The sequence below is a fragment of the Nicotiana tabacum genome, chromosome 9 (genome assembly GCF_000715075.1).
Source record: "Nicotiana tabacum cultivar K326 chromosome 9, ASM71507v2, whole genome shotgun sequence".
Lineage (NCBI taxonomy): Eukaryota > Viridiplantae > Streptophyta > Magnoliopsida > Solanales > Solanaceae > Nicotiana > Nicotiana tabacum.
The window spans coordinates 9,697,938-9,716,932 of NC_134088.1; the positions used below are offsets into that span (position 1 = coordinate 9,697,938).

General features: G+C 32.8%; 1 protein-coding gene across 1 annotated transcript; it reads left to right on the top strand.

Moving 5' to 3' along the window:
* Window positions 1-4,920: 4,920 nt before the first annotated feature.
* LOC107781733 (uncharacterized) lies at window positions 4,921-12,445 on the top strand. Its single transcript, XM_016602473.2, has 10 exons — window positions 4,921-5,422; window positions 6,109-6,289; window positions 7,617-7,750; window positions 8,746-8,858; window positions 8,966-9,089; window positions 10,041-10,196; window positions 11,203-11,355; window positions 11,464-11,543; window positions 11,824-11,873; window positions 12,159-12,445. Exons 1-10 carry the CDS (start codon window positions 5,051-5,053, stop codon window positions 12,287-12,289), a joined length of 1,494 nt encoding a protein of 497 aa, XP_016457959.2. The 5' UTR covers window positions 4,921-5,050; the 3' UTR covers window positions 12,290-12,445.
* The last annotated feature ends 6,550 nt before the right edge of the window (window positions 12,446-18,995 follow it).

Below are 18,995 nucleotides of genomic sequence, written 5' to 3' on the forward strand. Positions count from 1 at the left end.
ACATTCTCTCCCGGTGACAAGCGGAATAGCTGCGTTTGGTGACTATCTCCGTCTTGGATTCCACGTGTCCTTCCTTTAGGTGACCACGTGTCATATCATATTTTTCCCTATACGCTTAATGTATCCCCATTATATATTTTTCTACATTTTCATATTTATACCTCTTTCTTAATATTTTCAGTGGCAGATCTAGATTTTTCATAGCGGGTTCCCAGGAATCCAATAACTTTTGGTCAGATCTTATAAATGTATAAAAAAATTATTAAATATTTATAAATATTAGATTATGAACCCGTCATTAACTTAAGATCAGGGGCTGAGGTAGTGTATGATTAACGGATTCGGACGAACCCAATAGTTTTGGCTTAGACTCTGTTTTGTATTAAAAAATTCATGAAACATATATAAATATATAACTGTGAACCCAGTGACTGAATGAGTTATGAGTTTGATGGCAGGTTCGGAACCCATAAAATTCAAATCTTGATTCTGCTTCTGCTTAAGATCACTGTATGAATCCATAAACTTCAAAATCTGAATCCATTTATGCATTTTTTTTAACACATTATACACTCAATATCCTAAGTAAAACCAAAAAGAAAAGTCGGGCACTTCTTAAACTATATCTTTGATAATAGATGAGTTGCAAGAAAAAAGCAAGAATACAGAAGTAAGAGTTTTTCTCCTTTTAATTAAACATTACATTTTAAAAGTCAAAAAATAGGAAACAATAAAGCTAAATTAGACATTAATGTATTCCCTTTCTTTGTCATCCCTTGTTATTACATAGATGCCAAAGAAGGGGAGGGAGGCAGTGAAATTTGTTACATGTTGTTATCAGTTCATTAGTTCGGTTGGTACTTGTATATTCTTAGTTTTTTTTTTTGGTTTCCCGGCCACCCTGAGTTCGGTACCTGTATTGGAGCTCGAATATATTCGAGTTCACGCCGTGTAAGGTCCTATATGGGGAGAAACACTCCCTATTAAGAATTTTTTCATACCCAGGATTCAAACCCGAAACCTCTGATTAAAGGTAGAGCAGCCCATCCACTGCATTACATGCTTTTGGCGATACTTGTATATTCTTAGTGATCATCTTTTAAGAGACACTCTTTCGTCTAAGGATTGTTCGGAGAGAGACAGAACATTAAAAGGTGGATATTTTTATTTGAAGTGAACGTCTTCTAAAAATTGACAAATATAAAGATAAAAGTAAATTAAAATTCTACACAAGAGTTTTCAACGTTATAGTTTAAGTATCTAAAATCGATTGGGACTCTGGGAGTCATATTTTCATCGTAAATATTAATTTAAAAAAATCAAAGAGCTATCAAAGAAACTTTCTATTTGCTTGATCATTGATCAATAATAATTAGGCGTGTAAAACACTTGTTTGACACTACAATAACATGCAACAAACTCAGTGAAATTTTACAAGTGGATCTAGAAAGGATAGTGAGTACGCATACCTTACCCCTATTCCGAAAGAGTAAAGAGGTTGTTTCCGAAAGACCCTCGGCTCAAGAAGACCCTACCCCGAGGGATTACTAGAGAGGTTGTTTTCGAAAGACTCTCGGCTCAAGCAGACGAAAAGAGACAAATACATATGTACCATCAACACAAAACCTAGAAATAATAACAGTAACATAAGAACCAAAAAATAGATGAAAAACAATAACAAGTAAATAAGGTCCTATACTATGAAAAATGAAAGAATAGTGAGCACAAAATTAACAAGTAGCAATCTAAGACGAAACCCTATCAGACAAGCCTCACACCCCGTACGAAGCAGAAATTACTCAACTATCTTCTAACCTACAACCCTAATGCTTAAACTACACATCTTCCTATTAAGGGTCATGTCCTCGGAAATACTTGTTTGATACAAGTTTACTTGAAAAATAATGGAGTTAGCAAATTGAAACTAGAAAACCCAACAAGTTCGTACACGTGTCAAATTGGTAACAGCTTATCATATATACAATTAAACGTAAATTTTATCACAAAAAATTGAGAAAAAGACATGACAAACCATTATAAAAGTATAGTATTTTCGGATAAAATGTCCTATTTGGCATGTGGATAAATAGTGTCATGGGTGGTAAGACCAAGGAATTATCTTGTTCACAAATGTCATTATCCCTACCTTTTCTTGTCATTATGTTATTTTATACCCCAACAGTAAATTAGAGTCTGAAAAGGCATAAAGGAGAATATTGGTTGAATTATGGAATGTTTAAATATTGATGTAATTTCTTTTCATTATTTCAATCAATTCAAGACTCAGATTATAATTTATGATAATAGGCATAGGACCCATATTATAATGCTCTTCATAATTGTCGATTTCTTTTCTTGATCTCTGCTGCCAATGTAACATACTAATGTCATTGATGACAATTCCAACTTCGAGAGGATAATATGTACAATATGTAATATGCCTCGATATTGTTTTAAAATAATATGACAAAATAGTATTTATTTTGAGACAGAAAGTAAAGCCTTAATTAAAATCAACACAACCTCAGTTTCGCAAATCGAATGGAGATAATAGAAAATTAACGAGAAATATATATATTTTTAGTTGTTTTAAAAAAAGGAAAGCGGTTAAAATATATATTGTTGTATATATGTGCATTATATGCATATTTTATATACTTTTTGGCGAGTAAATATAATTAATTTTTGTCGACCGACTAATTTTGTATTTTGCACAAAATTAACACGGCTAAAACAAAATCTCCATACCACTGACAAAGGGTGTATGTGATAATTTGATTCCTTCACCCATAAATTGGGATCTCGAATTTAAGTCCTAGAAATAACGAACTTCTTGGTAAAGGGTGCAAGCCCAAATTAATCGGACCAATAGATTTTAAATATCGAATACGTAAAAAGAAGAAGAAAAAAGCTCCAAAAAGAGACCTATTTCCAAATAATTGATAAGAATCACTTAAAAACCAGCACCCTCTTTCTATTAAGCTTAATAAGATTGAGCGGGTTAAATTTAAAAATAGCCAGATTTATAAGTGGTAAATGAAAAATAATCACAATTTCAAAAGTAATCGAAATTTAGCCACTTTTTATGAGATAAATCTGAACAAAAATACTGTTCAAAATCCGAAAAGTATTGCAGCATAAAATACTGGAGTTCTAGTATAATATATTGGATTTCAAGTATAATATATTGGAGTTCCAGCATAATATATTGGATTTCCATCATATTATACTGGAGTTCCAACATAATATGCTGGAAGTTCATACATAGGTGCTCCAATCTCCAGTATATTATACTGGAACTTTCCGTGTGTTGGAGTTCCAGCATAATATGCTGGAAGTTCATACACAAGTGCATCAATCTCAAGTAAATTATACTGGAACTTTCCGTGTGTTGGAGTTCCAGCATAATATGCTGGAAGTTCATACACAAGTGCACCAATCTCCAGTATATTATGCTAGAACTTTCCGTGTTGCAGCAAAATAGTGGCTATTTTTCAATTACCAGTCCGAAAATTGGTTAGCCCATGCTAATTTCATGGATTGAGCATAGAAAAAGAACAGCTCAATGCAGAAAGTATTTTGCATTTACGTAGGGTTCGGAAAAGGGACGCACCCCCAAGAATATGAAGGAGTCAATCTACTCCAATACAAACATTAAAAGATACTTCCACGACTCGAGCCCGTGACTTATAAATTACACGGAAATAACTTTCCGTTGCTCAAAAAGAATGAACATATTTTCCCAAATCTGAAATGTTAAATTGTTCAAAGCAAGTGCTCTGATCCTAATATATTAAGTAAAGAATTGTGACATGCCACCATACATGGTCCTAGGGGTGTACATAGGCCGGGTTGATTCGGATTTTACAATTATCAAACCAAACCAATTATGTCGGGTTATTAAATCTAAAGACCAAACCAATAAAACTCGGGTTTTTCAATCTCGGATTTCTCGGGTTTTTAGGTTTTTCGGGGTTTTTTCCGGTAAAATCTTCGTAGAACAAAACATATAATATATGCTCAAAATATTTCTTTAATCCTAGTAAGATACAACTATATAAAGTATTTTTCAAGAAAATAATACAAAATATGAGATGTGTCATGACATTATCCTAAAATATTCAACAATAAAGACAATAAAATTATGTAATATAAATATTGCTAATTAAAAAGCCATAATAAAAATAAATATAATCTAAAAGTACTAAGTCAGGCTAAAATAAATAGACTAATAAGTGAGTATTAATTACATGACTAAACGCTAAAGAAAAATAAAAATAGGTTATGCATTTTTATCTAAATTATTGCAAAACAAAAAATAGATATTCAATACATTCTCGTTCGTAATATTGAATTGAATGTCTTTTGTTAGCATTAGTATTGATTTGATTTTGGTTTGGGCTTTTGTTAGCATTATTTAATTTACTAATATTAATGGCTATAAAACTTATTCGAGCATTCAAAAGTTCTAAGTCCAACCTTGAAATAATACCTTAAAAGATAAAATTATGAAAAAATTTAAGAAATATTTATAAATTACATCACAATAAATATATTTATATATCAGTATATCTAAAGTTTCTATATATGTAATGTCGGGTTGATTTGGTATCGGTTTGACTTTCTTTAGTTAAAATCAAACCAAATCAATTATGGTCGGGTTTTTTTTCCAACACCAAACTAAATCAAACCAAACCATAGTCGGGTTTTTTTTTCGGTTTGACTCGAATTACTGGGTAGGTGCAATTTATCGGTTTCCTTTGTACACCCCTACATTGCCCTAATCTTTTCTTTATATATGACAAACTAGAGTCCTTTACACCAGCTAAGATGTTTAGCTACTGACAATCTTGTCTTAGGTATATATATAAGTATAAAAAAACTATAAAAATTCAGAATCATCCAAAAATACCAAAAACTTTATGTAACAACTTTTCAGTAAAGCCAGCATAAAAGTTAACAAGAAAAAAGACCCTACTTATCCAAATCATCCTCATCAAAAACCAAGCCAAGAAACAAAAACTAGTACTACCAACTAAGAAAAATATCCATGGCTTTTTCTTCTTCTTATTTTTCTTTCATTTTCTTGATTTTACTGTTTATTATCTCTTTTGTAGTTGGAGAAATTAAGCCAATTTATCTACCTGGAACTTATCAATCTTCATTAGAAAAACAACATGTCAAGTCAAAAATACCATTTAAAGTCCATTACTTTCCTCAAATTCTTGACCATTTCACTTTTCTACCAAAGAGTTCTAAAGTTTTTAAACAGAAATATCTCATAAATGATAATTATTGGAAACAAGGAGGCCCTATCTTTGTCTACACTGGAAATGAAGGAAATATTGATTGGTTTGCTGCAAATACTGGATTTATGCTTGATATTGCTCCTAAGTTTCATGCTCTTCTAGTCTTCATTGAAGTATGTATATAATCTTGAAATGTTTTTTTATTTGAAGTATTTATTTTTGAGAAAAATATTTAAATTTACTCCTATACTATACGAAGTATTTTGCCTTTTGTTCATATTATGTTGTTGTTGCTACTGTTTGTTACTTTGTTTTCACTATTCGTTGAGCCGAGGGTCTATCGAAAACAACTTCTTTATCTTCCCAAGATATGTGTAAGATCTACGTACACACTATCCTCCCCAAACTTCACATGTGAAATTACACTGAATTTATTGTTGTTGTACTATACGAAGTATTTTAGTTTTACACTTCGTTTTATTTAAGGGATTATTTATATTCTTGCCGTTATTAAATCGAATCGTATTTATACTACGTTTAATGAAACTCCAATATTGATTTGGTAGATTCTACGTATCAAAATACTACTAGAAAAAATCCAAATTTATCCAGCTATTCACTATGATTTAAAATTACCATCTATTATACTTCAAGTTGGAACTTCGTTAGAATCAAGACAAATACAAGAATTTTTTCCAAAAATAAGATATTAGTGGCCCAAAGTATAATGAATTGTAATATTAAGATACTTCATATAGAAAGGTAAAATTGAACCTTTTTTATATTTTATTATTATTATTATTATTTATCTTTGTTGGGAATGAAATTGATAATGGTTTTTTGTATTGTAATAATTTAGCATAGGTTTTATGGGGATTCAATGCCATTTGGAAAGAAATCTTACAAGTCACCAAAGACTTTGGGATACTTGAATTCACAGCAAGCATTGGCTGATTATGCTGTTCTAATAAGGAGTTTAAAGCAGAATCTTTCTTCTGAATCATCACCGGTTGTGGTTTTTGGTGGCTCTTATGGAGGAAGTAAGTAAGGAACTGTTTGGCCATAAAAAACATTCACTTTTCCCGAAATCAGTGTTTGGCCATGCAAATTTTAAATTTCACTTGAAGTTGAATTTTGGAATTTTTCGAAAATTTTAAAAACTTCAAAAAGCTGTTTTTCAAAATTTTCATTTCAAATCATTCATAAAAAAAATCAAAAGCAGCTTTAAATTATGTTCATATTCTAATACAACTCTAATTTTCAAATATTATTTTTACTTAAATTTTGTTAATTTTTTTTTTTTTGAAATTTTACAATTCTTATGTCCAAACTGCCACTAATATAGTAGAACACCACACAAACAAACAAAAAAAAAGTAATGAAAGAAAAGTAATAATATAAGTGAAAAAGTTTTAACTTTTAGCTAATTTTTTGCCTTGACATAATGATAGATGGAAATGACATGACATTACATGTGTGGACATATTGACTTATTGAGTGTCCAATCCATGTGAATCAATGATAATTACATTCTATGGTTGCTAAATGTTCATGGAAAGTTCTCTTTTGTATGAATTTAGCATTAGCATTAGATGCATTCAATTATTCAAATAAACAGAACTTTTCTTCCACTTTTGCATTTGTTAAGTAGGAATCTTTACACAAATAGCCAGTTCAATTTACTGTTTGTTTCTAGCCGATATATATAGATTATACATAGTTATGCATATACTCTCTCCGGTCAATTTTAATTGAATTTTTAATTTTTTTTGTGGTCCACAATATTTGATTTTTTCCAGATATTAAGAATAAGTTAATTTTTTTTTTAAAGTTGCATTTGAAGTAAAGAGCATAGGAGCATTTGTTATATTTTCAAGGAACAAAATAAGGTTAATATGGTCAATTTCATTGTGAATTAATGCTAAAATGTGATTTTCTAATATATGTGAAAAGAGTCAAAAAATCAATGAAAGTGGACCGGATGGTGTATTATATAAGAGTATGAATTATATATTTTATAGAGAAGTTTTATTGTGTGCCTCACACAACTGACATTAGTTGTGCGAGGCTCTTTGTTGTCTCATAAATTTGTGGACCCCAATCTTACACTTCTAGGTCCACAAAAATTCGGGTCCACAAAACTGTGAGATAAAAAAAATGCTTCATACAACTAGTGTAAGTTGTCTGAGACACAAAATAAAATTTTCCTATTTTATACATCCGTCAGCTATTTTAGTTTAAGCAGTTGAGTGAACGGCTATTTAGGTTCATTCTTCTCGAGTAGTATCCAATAATTAATAAATTGCTCTCACTCTTAAATACTTGTTTTCCTTTCCTCTTTTAACTTTGTTTTTTCTGGTCAACCAGTGTTGGCTTCTTGGTTTAGATTGAAGTACCCACATATAGCAATAGGTGCAGTGGCATCTTCAGCACCAATCTTGCAGTTTGACAAAATCACCCCATGGTCAAGCTTTTATGATGCTGTTTCCCAAGATTTCAAGGTTAGTAATAGTAAAGCAGCAACAACAATAATAACCAGGTAAAATTTTACTAGTAGGGTATGAGGAGGGTAGTGTGTACGTAAACTTTACTTTTATCTTGGGATAGAGAGGTTGTTTCCGATAGACCCTCGGCTCCCTTCCTCGAAGAACTCCTAACCTTGCTTTTGGGGTGACTCGAATTCACAACCTCTTGATTGAATGTGGAGGGTGCTCACCACTGGAGCAACCCGCTCTTGTCGTTAGTAATAGTAAAGCCTTTACAATCTATTAAGCCCCTTTGTTTAAAATGTTCTGATCCTACATGGTCACATTCATGCACCTAGATGCTCCTTTTATAATAGGATTTAATTTATATACACTGGGACGAATATCGCCTTATTTACTAGGTTTATAAAGAAATGCAAAAAGATTGTAAATTTTAATAAATATTAAATTTTGAAACTCTACTTCTAAAAGCGCAACAAATTTGTGGGTGTTTGGACATAAGAATTGTGAAATTCCTTAAACAAGTAATTTTTGTTTTCAAGTTGAAAATGGTATTTTAAAATTAGAATTGTGTTTGGACATGAATATAATTTGGGGTTGTTTTTAAATTTTTTTAAGTGTTTTGAAGTGAAAATCTTGAAAAATAGTTTTTTGAAGTTTTTCAAATTCGAAAAAATTTAGAAATTCAAATGTTAGAATTTTTCATCGCCAAACACTGATTCCAAAAAAAAAGTAAAAAAAAAAATCATGGCCAAACAAACCCTTAAATTATTTGAACTCTAGAGGATGAACCCATCAGGATCCACCGTTATTGACAATGTAAATAAATTTTTACACTCAATATTTTCAACATGTTGTAACAAGTAACTTGACTTATTTGCAGATTACTAATCTCACTTTATTATGAGCGATTACTGTAATTATCTTTTATCTCGAATAGGATATATTCATAAAAATCTTTCTTGGATAAGAGACCTTATTATTATTTATTTATTTGCCCTCACGAATAGGAGGTAAGCTTGAATTGTTATAGAGTGATAAAGGGAAGTTGGACAGAGTTGGATGCTTTATCAAAACATGAAGAAGGCTTGACTGAAGTTAGTAAACTTTTCAGAACTTGCAAGTAAGTATATTTGAATATAAAAATAGAAACATGATAATTTTTTATTGTAGCAAATTACAAGGTCAAGTTTGATTCAATAAAATGATTTGTTTTATATTATATTTCAGGGGTTTACATTCAGTTTATTCAGCTAGAGATTGGCTATGGGAAGCTTTTGTATATACAGCAATGGTGAATTATCCTACTAAAGCCAACTTTATGATGCCATTGCCAGCATATCCAGTACAAGAGGTAGACAATTCTGCTTAATTAGCACTAAATTGGTTTCAAAATCATTGCATTTAATTACATTTCCTTTTTTTCTATCAGCATCAGTGGCGAAATCAGTAATTTTCTCTAGGCTCAAGGGTGTTCAAACTTAAAGAAGTGGAAAAAATTCTCTAATAAAGAGTATTCATATATGTTATATACCTCTAAAACCTAATATGTTACCTATATACGCAAAGTAAATTTTTCGAGGAAGGGTGGTCAGTTGACTACCCTTTGGGATATATAGCTTCGCCCCTGATCAACTTTTGTTGAACTTGATATACATTGATAACAGATGCGGACCTGGGATTTGAGTATTACGGCGACACCACTTTAAAAATAAAATAAAAAATATAAGTTGTAGGAGCATAGATTCGAACTTGGATTAAGCACTCCTACAAACCAGTGCCTCTGTCCAGTTTTTGTGCTTTTAGGGGGGCGCATAAAGTATTTAAGGCGTCTTTACTGTATATATAGATATATATGAAATTTATATACAGTTTTTTTGTCGAGACTGACGGGGTCTAGTGACCCCTCCCCACGTAGGTCCGCCCCTAATTGACAGGATAAATATTTTTACAAAAGTGGGTATAGTTTAATCTGATATGACATGCTAGATACAATTTTTAGCCATTTACCAATTAATGTTTATCACAAAGGTTACTTGTAGGTACTTTATAATTTATCTGATTGGCATAAATATTTTTTATACCATTTGTACATAAGACTTAATGCAATGACAATGTGGAGATTTTGTACATGATTAGTGTAGTTTAACATATTATAACAGGTTATTTATCATTTTTATCAGTTCATCAATTAATACTTATCATAAAAATTTATTTGTAATTATCTTATAAATGACTAATTGTGTAAAAAAATTATATTGTCGAGTGAAAAAATTCTTAAACTTTTTTTTTTTTTTAAATTAAGATGTGCAAGATAATTGATGGATTACCAAAAGGAGCTTCCAAAATCAGCCGGGCATTTGCTGCGGCAAGTTTATATTACAATTATACAAAAAGAGAAAAATGTTTCAATTTAGAAGGTGGTGATGATGCTCATGGTCTTCATGGTTGGGATTGGCAGGTTTAGAATTCTTTACCTTAATTACCTTTTATTCTATTCCATTTATTATTCTTTGTACTTATTAGTGGCAGATTCAGAATTTAAACGTGTAGATTTTGAAAAATATATCTAACTCTATCTATACGTATTTTTTTAGTATGGTATTTTTGTAGCTTTTTATTCGCAGATTTTTCTATTAAATGTTATTCTATCTCTCATTATTCTATCACCTTATCTCCTTATCTTGTGATTGTTACTATTTGTTGTTTCTATCTCTTTTTATCTTTCTTTGAGTTGGGGGTCTACCGGAAATAATATTTTTTCCTTCACAAAAGTAGGGATAATGTTTGCATATGTCCTACCCACCCCCCAAATCCCACTTGGTGGTAGGGGCGGATGCAGATGTATCGAAGCGGTGTCACGCGACACCGCTTCGTCGAATTTTTTTACTAAATATATGTGTTAATACTGTGAAGAAGCAGATAAGTAGAAAAAAATGACACCACTTGACATAAATTATTTCTTGATGCATTGGTTATGTGCTTGATTTTGCTCTAAGAGGTCAAATGTTTGAACCTCAACTAGCACATCTTTTTTTTTTTTTTTTTTTTTTGCAAATATTTGACAAAATTTATTTAGTTAAAAATTGTGATGAAGTAGAATTTAATTCAGGACTTTTTCTAACTTAAGACTCAACAAAACCAATAGACTAAAGCTATTTCTTGTCTAGAAGTATGATAATTAAAGTTATAATTCCCGTTCTTCTATAAATTTTGACATCACTTACAAAAATTCATGCGTACGCCCCTGCTTGGTGGGCTTGATATGTTGTTGTCGTATATACAAATTTTTCTATACTGTAAATACTAAGTTCGATCGAATCCGTAAATGCATTGTTGGATTCGCCACTGGTACTTATATTAAACTTTAGTTTGGTTATGGTGTGATTAAAATTAAATGATTCTTGAAATCTTGGTCTAATGTATGCCTAATTTTAGTGTGTTTCTTTCCATGGTTTTTGAGTAAGGCATGTACAGAGATGGTTATGCCAATGACTTGTTCAAATGAAAGCATGTTTCCTCCATCTTCCTATAGTTACAAGGAATTCAAAGAAGATTGCAAAAAGAAATATGGAGTAGAGCCTCGACCACATTGGATCACTACTGAATTTGGTGGCTATGTAAGTTTTCTAATTTACATTCTTTTTTTGTTAACAAATGAAAATTCTCTTTACATATTTTTTTATTCACGAAAATAAGAAATTAAAAAAAATATGTTTATATTTCAGAGAATTGAGCAAGTTCTTAAGAGATTTGGCAGTAATATGATATTCTCTAACGGAATGCAAGATCCATGGAGCAGAGGAGGGTGAGTTCAAAATTTAAAAATAAAAATATAATAATGTGAGGACTCGTAAATTCAAGATTTAGAGTCCATATGAGTTTATAATTGGAGTGGAAAACAATAGATAGATACAATTAAAACCACTAAATGTGGTCCTATATCTATCTGTGATGGTAAAGTCCTGTTGTTTTAATTGAATCTATTATTTTCGACTTATATTATAAACTCATATAGACTCTAAATCTTGAATAAGTCTTTGTTTATTGTTATTAAATTGATTTTTTTCTTTCTCTTTTTGTGACAGTGTGCTGAAAAATATATCAGCTAGCATTGTGGCACTCGTAACTCAAAAAGGTACGAAGAGTTAACCCAAATAGCCACTGATCTGATTTCTTAAATTAAAAATAACTAGCGCATGTACAATTTATGTATAATTCATATATAAAATGTGTATAACTATATATAATTACTGTATAATCTATGTACATCGGCTATATGACCGGCTATTTGTGTAATATATGCTTTTGTATATCATGATATTCATTGAATTAAAGCATAATGAAAAACGATTGCTGTTGATTAGAGACATTGATTTATTTTATTACTAGTTTCATGTTTTAATTTTTCTTATTTAATTAGGTGCACACCATGTTGACTTTCGTTCTGAGACAAAGAATGACCCTGGCTGGTTGATCATGCAAAGGAAGCAAGAAGTGGCTATTATTCAAAAGTGGTTAGAAGAGTACTATAGAGATCTCAAACAAAATTAGATGTGATATGCATATTGTAACTTGATAGAGGCACATCATGTAACTTTGGTCATTGTAAAAGAAAATAAATAGCGTCGAGAGAACAAGAGAAACTACTTCTATCTACATTTTCATTGGACTTTTTTTATAATAATAATGTAAATTTATTTTTATACATTTACACCATCAGATCATTTAAATGATAAATACAAATAAAAATTAGTAGTCGCTATCGATAATCACTACCTCTACCAACTTCGTTGTCAGCTAATACAACACAACTACCACCACTAGGAGTGTTCATGATTCGGTTTGGATCTGATTTTCCCTCAAAAGAAATCAAACTAAGTAAGTCGATTTTTAAATATTAGAACCAAATCAAACCAATTAAGTCGGTTTTTCTCGATTCGGTTTATGTCAGTTTTTTTCGGTTTTTTGGTTATTTGTCGATTTTTTCTTAAATATAAGACATACACTACCAAATACACATTTCGGCGACCATATTTTCAACGTAACACTATCAAATCAATTGCCCTTTGAGAAATCTATTAATTACCAAGATATATTGATGATAATTGAATCAAATAGTGATGAATAATTTAAGGACTCAATTAAGAATATATTATTTTTAACATGAAATAGATTCTTACACTTAACAAAAGAAAACTACCAATTAAACTAGAATGTAAAGATAAAGAACTGTACTAAAAGTGCAAACGATTAATATTTACTATAAAAATTTTAAAATTTTGTATAAAAGTATATATATATATGTGTAATAATAAATTTAAAATAGCTACTCTTATATTCGGTTTGGTTCGTTTTTTTTAATTAAAACTAAAACTAAACCAAATTTGATCGGCTTTTAAATTTTAAAACCAAAACCAAACCAAACCAAAAAGTATCGATTTTTTTGGTCGGTTTGATTTGATTTTCGGTTTGGTTCGAGTTTTCGGATTTTTATGAACACCCCTGCGCCACGAACGAACGAACGAGCCATGAACCAACGTCCAAATCACCAACCACCACTGATCACCTCCTTTACAATCTCCACCGGCGCAAACACCACTATCAGTTACCACATAAATTAGGATTTTACGTAATATATTTTTGTAGATGCAATATCTAATCATAATGTTATTTGAACTTTATATTTATTTAGTTTTTACATAAAAATAAATTATATATATTTATATGGTGAGAAAATAAACAATTTTAATTTTAACTGTTAAATTTAAAATAATCTACTATATATTTATATTCAATCATCTTAATCTTAAACAAAGAGATCTTTTTTCTTTATAGGAACGTAATATCAAGTGCTAATCAATCCGACAAGAAAAAAGAGAAGGTACTAAAAATTATTTAGCGGGGAAAAAGGAAGGATTGAACGACCAACTTAAATAAATTCGTAACCTATTTTCATTGAATGAAAAAAGTAATACGGGTATACTCGAACTGATTGCTAAATTCAGATGTTTGTAATAATTTTTTTACACTATTATTATAATTTAATTTATCATAATATATTAATTACTATTTATTTGAAATTATCAATTAATGTTATTAATAAAATTACTAAAAAACCTTTTAAATAACCTAATTATGTAATTTATATAATCAATGTACAAAAAATTAAACTCATAAAAGACACTACCACGCAAAAAAGGAAACGATCGAGTGAAAAGAAAAAACAAAAAGTAGAGTCAGAGATAATTTATTCTAGATCTGAGATAGAAAACGGGAATAAACAAGTGTAAAACTTGATTACACTCATGATTGAATTCCTTACTGTAAGAAAAAGAAAATAGCTTCAACAATATTAAATGATAACGAAAAATACATAAAGAGGTTGTGAGTTCGAGTATCCCCAAGAGCAAGGTGGGAAGTTCTTAAAGGGAAGAATGTCGGGGGTAACAGCCTCTCTACCCGAGGGTAGAGGTAAGGTCTGCGTACACACTACCCTCCCCAGACTCCACTAAGTGGGATTATACTGGGCAGGGGCGTATGCAGAATTTTTTTTAAGCGGTGTCAAAATTTAGAGAGGCGTACAAATGAAAAAATTACTTTAATAAAATCATACTTTAGAAAAACACAATTCAAATATAGTAGTACAGTTCTCCCCCACGAACTTTTATTTTTATAAAATGTACTCATAATAGACTCAGTACAAATATAACCAAAAAAATCTATATAAGGCAGCAAACATCTACTCAATAGGACGCTGCTTCTTTCAAAAAATTTCCAGAAGAATACCAAAATATTACGAAAAAAATTGTTAAAACTTTTGGGGAGTTGAACGCTTGACCACAAGCAGAAACTGGATTACTTCACCAACGGACCAATATAGTTGTTAACTCAAGTTGTGCAATTTATTTATTTAGACTATATTTTCTTTTTCAGATTATTTACATATATATTAATAAATAAAAATTTCTGGGATGACACTGCTTGGCTCAACGTGCCTCTGCCCCTGATACTGAGTTGTTGTTGTTGTTGAAAAATACATAAAGAAAGGAAATCACCATTCTTGAACAAGATAGACCTCCGTACATAAGATAAAGTTGAACTACAAATAAAATGCCAAGATCTTGGAATTCATCTCCCTTTTGGCGAAAGACATGGGAGGATCAGATATCTTTCAGAGGGATGTAACTCTCTAGATGTGTTCTCCTAAGCTCCCTTTTTTGTTACTCTGTTTTATGACATTTATACCAAATACTTTCCTTGCTCAACGGTTCTTGACCGGAGTACCTAAGTTCTTAGAATATTCTATAGAATATTCCTATCAAAAGTTCAAAAATAATTTTTAGGGGTAAAATAGTACAACTCTTGGAATCAAACTTTCTTGCCAAAATTACAAGCGTCAACTTCTGCCCCAGTTTTTTCTTGCTTGGGGATTTTTGTTTTGTCACAATATATTACCTTATGCACACTATGTTACACTATGACCGAGCCGTGAGGCGCCTACGTATCCTTCTTTGAGGAATCAGATCAAACGTAGTTCCCATTCCTTTGCTTTTTTTTTTTTTTTTACTTTTCTTTGTTCTTATTATCATTACTTTTTTTCGTTTTCATTACTGATTCCAAAAGAGGGGTATGAAAGAATAAATAAGGCTCAAAAGGGGAAGCAAAGGTCAAAGTGTTTGGATAGAAGAAAGAATTGCCTCCGTCATTTCATTCTCTGATAAATGCTAAGTACAAACAAACAACAATTATAATTACAAGAAATCATAATATATCTTAACTGCGTCAGAATTGATAGCCATGTCGACGCATTTCCCTTCGATATCTGTTGATCATAAAGCGTCATCGGGCTTGCTCTGTTTAGATTGCGATAATCAACACACACCTCGGATTTTCCGTCTTCTTCTTCTTTTTTTTTTTTTTTTCATTGGCACCCCATTAGCCCACCAATCAGGATATCGAGCGGCCCGAATAACCTTAGTATTCAGCTGTTTGGTCACTTCTTCCTTAATCTTCCCACTCACGTTGGTTTTGAACTTCCTCAAATTTGCTGGGCGGGGGGTAATGCCGGGTCAGTGGGCAATTTTTGAACCACTAGATTGGTGCTTAAGTCTGGCATGTCGCCGTATGACCATGCAAAATGTTTTGAATTCAGTAAGTGCTTTGATTAGTTCTTCCCTGATGTTTGGTTCCATGTGGATGCTTATCTTAGCTTTCCTGATGTCATCCGCATCCCCTAGATTGACGACTTTCGTGTCATTTGAGTTGGGCTTTTTTTTTTTTTTTTTCAAATTGGCTCAACTCTTTGTTAATTTCTTCGAAGGCTTCATCCTTATCGTATTCTGACTTATCATCACAATCTTGTACTATAAGTTCGAAATTAGATTGATTTTTTTTTTAGACTACGCTGAAGATCCGTCGTGCATGCCATGTCATTAGAACCAGTAGAAAGAGAACTATTCAGAAGAGAAAAATAAGAAGAAAAATTAAAACAATATAAGGAATGAGGAAAGAAAAAAAACTTTTACTATATTAAAATACGGGATAGCAAGGTTTCACACTTTGGCGAGCACAAGAAAGATCTGGATTACAACCCTGGAATAATCCAGACAACAAAAAAGAAAATCAGAGCCCACTACCAAGACTCCCTTCGTATAGGAAGAGGAGTAGCCATTCAATTGTTGATTTTTGCTTTCAACCCCACAAACTGTACATCTGCCTCATTGGACCCTTTTCCCAACACCATAACTGGCTTGTCATCCACCTTTTCCAACTATACCACCGTTTTCCCACTGGTTAACATTTCTTTTGAACCGACACAGATCATCATCACTGTTTGTGAGGGTTTCTTTAGCTTCCCTCCTTCGTGCATTAGCTCAATCATGTGGGTTTCAAGGTGTGCCGGCAACGGGTTCTGATTGATGTTGGGTGCCTCTGGTGTCTGAACCTCAATCTTGTTGGTGTCAATAAGATTTTGTACTGCATGTTTCAACTTCCAACATTTCTCGGTATCATGTCCGGGAGCCCCCGAACAATACTCACAGCTTACCGAGTGGTCCATGTTTTTGGGAAAGGGATTTGGCAATCTGGGCTCAACAGGACTTAACAAGCCTAACTGCCTTAATTTGTGGAACACAGCAGTATAGGTTTCCCCAACTCAGTGAATGTTCTTTGTATTTTTTCATTTCTGAAAGCCTGATTTCCCCGGAAACCTGCCCCTGGAGGGTTCTTGTAGGCTCTTGGTGGTGAATAGGTGTTTTGCAGTGGTGTATGTGTGTTCTGGGGAGCCGGTGCGTGCCATTGCGAGCGAACCGGAGGCTGAGTGTATGTTTGGGCTTGGTTAATAGAAGAATGGGGCTCTGAAGGGTGATAGTAGTGTTGGGATGAATTGTGGTGGTAAGTTGATTGGCGAGGTCGTTGTTGATTATAGTAAGGCGGTGAACCTCTGGGTCCCGACCAAATTCCTGAATCAACTACCGCTGCTTCCTCTCTCTTTTTTCTTCCGATTTCTCCTACCCCGCTTTGAATAGCTTGAGTAGCTGCCTTAATTGCTGAATAGCTCATAATTTTATTTGTCTTGAGGCCTTCTTCCACCATACCCCCCATCTTCACTACCTCGTTGAATGATTTCCCAACCGCTGAAACCAAATGGGCATAGTAAGTTGGTTCCAAGGCTTGGAGGAAGTAGTCTACCATTTCACTCTCCTTCATAGGAGGATCCACTCTTGCTGCTTGTTCTCTCCACCGGAAGCCGTACTCTCTGAAACTTTCATTGTGTTTCTTCTCAAATTTTGTCAAAGATAGTCGATCTGGGATGATTTCCAGATTGTATTGGAAATGGTATGCGAATGCCTGTGCCAGGTCATCCCAGGTGTACCATCTCCCATGGTCCTGGCGTGTATACCACTCCAAAGCTGATCCGCCTAAACTTTGACTGAAGTAAGCCATCAATAATTCGTCCTTTCCCCCAGCTCCTCGCATCTTGCTGCAGAAACCCCTTAAGTGGGCTACTGGGTCGCCGTGCCCATTGTATAGATCAAATTTAGGCATCTTGAAGCCAACTGGTAATTGTACATTTGGGAACAAGCACAAATCCTTGTATGCTACACTGACTTGCCCACCTAACCCTCGCATGTCTCGGAATGATTGTTCTAGACTTTTGACCTTCCTGAACATCTCTTCTTGTTCAGTATTTTTGACTGGCTTATCACTTTCAGTTGGGAGGTCAAAACGAGGAGTAGTTGAATAGATTTCGGAGGCCTTGAGGGTGGGCTCCGGGGGGTAATATTGGTTATCCTGGGCCTGGAATGTAGGCTCACTAGGAGATTTGTGGAATATAGCCGGGGGAGGTGCTACGAAAACAGGAGTCACAGGTGGAGGAAAGTATGAAACTGGTTTCGGAGGTGGAGACTGCGGTGTCTGAGAGGTGGTTCCTCGGTAGTGTTGGTAAATGGGGAAATTTGGGGATAATTCAGTTGTAATATTATCCTGAGTTTGGGTCATTGATGGAGCAGGGTTAGTTGGGTAAGATGGGGGTAATTGTCCTGTAGACCAGGCTTGGTACATCTCAGCCATTTGCTGCTTGAGTTTAAACATATCTTCTTTCATTTTCCCGACATCCATCTCCTCTAGCTCAATACCTGTGTCAACCTCTGGGATAGACATACTTTCGGGTATTGGTCCTTTTGATCTCGTGTGATAATGATAATATGCCAGTATACTCTTTAGAGAAACTAACTGCTTGAATTCTGAAAATGAACAAACTTGTTAGTTTTTTGAGAATTTAACACATATATAATTACACGTTGAGATGCAATGCTCCTAGACAAATATCCCCTTTCTATTATGCATTTGCTCGACTGCTTGTGTCGTCCCAACTTTCTTGAAAATTTTATTCACTTTTATTTTATTTTATTTTCTTATATATATTTTATTGTGGTGGTCGAATCTTATAGAGATTGCCTACGTATCATGCCCCCGCATGAATCAGACCTTGCGTAGTTCGGACCAATAAAAGATGAACAATACTAATCATTTTTTTTCAATTAAAATTTTCATATTAAAACAAACTGGGTTTAAAAGGTTTAAAGATGACCTAAAAACTTGAAAATCAAACAACCAGCATATTCTAATCAAAAGATTCAAAAACAAACGGCCAGCTTCCTTTCCCCGTTTGTCAAATGCAACCAAACGGCTATTTTTGCAAATGTGGCCCCTTCCAATTCTCACATGAATTTTGAGGTCGGGGAGGATTATTTTA

What these genes read in the sequence shown, in the direction of transcription:
- LOC107781733 (XM_016602473.2), top strand. Translation starts at nt 5,051, where the DNA reads ATGGCTTTTTCTTCTTCTTATTTTTCTTTCATTTTCTTGATTTTACTG. An exon ending in CAGCATATCCAGTACAAGAG is followed by an intron (nt 9,090 to 10,040) that starts GTAGACAATTCT and finishes TTTTAAATTAAG; the next exon opens with ATGTGCAAGATAATTGATGG. An exon ending in GATCCATGGAGCAGAGGAGG is followed by an intron (nt 11,544 to 11,823) that starts GTGAGTTCAAAA and finishes TTTTTGTGACAG; the next exon opens with TGTGCTGAAAAATATATCAG.